We start from the raw sequence: 1,105 nt of genomic DNA on the forward strand, positions 1-1,105 counted from the left end.
ACACGGATAACGAGCTTGACGAGTCCACCGACGAGCCGCAGCCGATGTCAGCCATCAGCCGCTCGTCTGAGCCTGTTAGGGAGGAGGTTAGTGTGCTGTGGAAACTACTAGTGTCCTTTTACCACTGTCAGGAATGTCATTTAAGCCCTACCCAAATGCTACCTGCAAACATTTCAGCACGGAGTCATTTGATTATAAAAATCAGTCATCTGTAAAGGTCAGTCGTCCTGTTTTCAGTATCGATGTCATTATCACTGACCGTCATAAGAGTATCAGTGATAAGAAAAGTTCAAATGTATGATTTTCAAAAATACAGCCTTGGTGAGACTACTTTCAAACATTAAAAAAAACAACACCAAACCTCTGAACAGTAGTGTACTTAAAATGAAAAATAATAGTAGTAATAATAGTTATTGTTAGAATAATAATACAAAATCCTACATAATTTTTTTTTTTCTTCCCAAGACTTCTATCAAAGTACATTTTAATTCAGGAAGTGAAAACCTGTCTATTGTAGAAGGTGTGTATTAAGGTTTTTATTTTTATAATGTATCTTTCAATGAATTAATGCTACATTTCTCACTTTTTGTTGACTTACGCAGAGACCCATACCTGTTCCTCATGAGCGTTTAAAGAAATCTGCGAGTAAAGAGGTGCAGCGGGACCCCAGCCCGCCTCCATCATTTGTTCCTGAACCCCCTAAGGTCAGTCTCTCATTTCCATTATAGCTCCTTTTCCTCCCCTGAGGCCTTCCTTTGGCCCATTACAGACAGTAAGTGAGTTCAAACACCTGGTGTTCCTGCAGGTCCGGGCAGCTTCACGTCCTGCAGACGCCAGGAGTTTGGACTCTCGTTCCAGCAGCACAGTCAGCAGTGATGCTCCTGTCGGTAACAAACCTCTTCCACCGCCGGTAGCTCAGAAGCCCAGTTTCACAGTGAAGACTGGCTCAGCTGACGATACGACCTCTAACCCTGTTGTCGACCCCGCCAACCACACCTTCCGGGGAAAGGTGAAGGCCTTTGAGCAAATGGACCACCTGGCCCGGGCCAAAAGGATGCTTGAGCTGCAGGAGGCCGAACAAGCACGGGTTTGTGTCTCGTCTCAT

At 44.6% G+C, this 1,105-nt stretch overlaps 1 protein-coding gene across 1 annotated transcript in view; it reads left to right on the forward strand.

The window, feature by feature from the left end:
• Positions 1-5: 5 nt before the first annotated feature.
• The window catches only part of LOC107579824 (tight junction protein ZO-2-like), a gene marked incomplete at its 5' end in the record, with an annotated part of 2,214 nt that continues 1,114 nt past the window's right edge, over positions 6-1,105 (forward strand). Inside the window, 3 exons of the mRNA XM_016265616.1 lie at positions 6-86; positions 603-704; positions 806-1,103. Coding sequence (XP_016121102.1) covers positions 6-86; positions 603-704; positions 806-1,103 — 481 coding nt within the window. The remainder of the gene's footprint in view (positions 87-602; positions 705-805; positions 1,104-1,105) is intronic.

Source organism: Sinocyclocheilus grahami, unplaced genomic scaffold, assembly GCF_001515645.1.
Source record: "Sinocyclocheilus grahami isolate Dianchi unplaced genomic scaffold, SAMN03320097.WGS_v1.1 scaffold20496.1, whole genome shotgun sequence".
In the NCBI taxonomy this organism is placed as follows: Eukaryota; Metazoa; Chordata; class Actinopteri; order Cypriniformes; family Cyprinidae; genus Sinocyclocheilus; species Sinocyclocheilus grahami.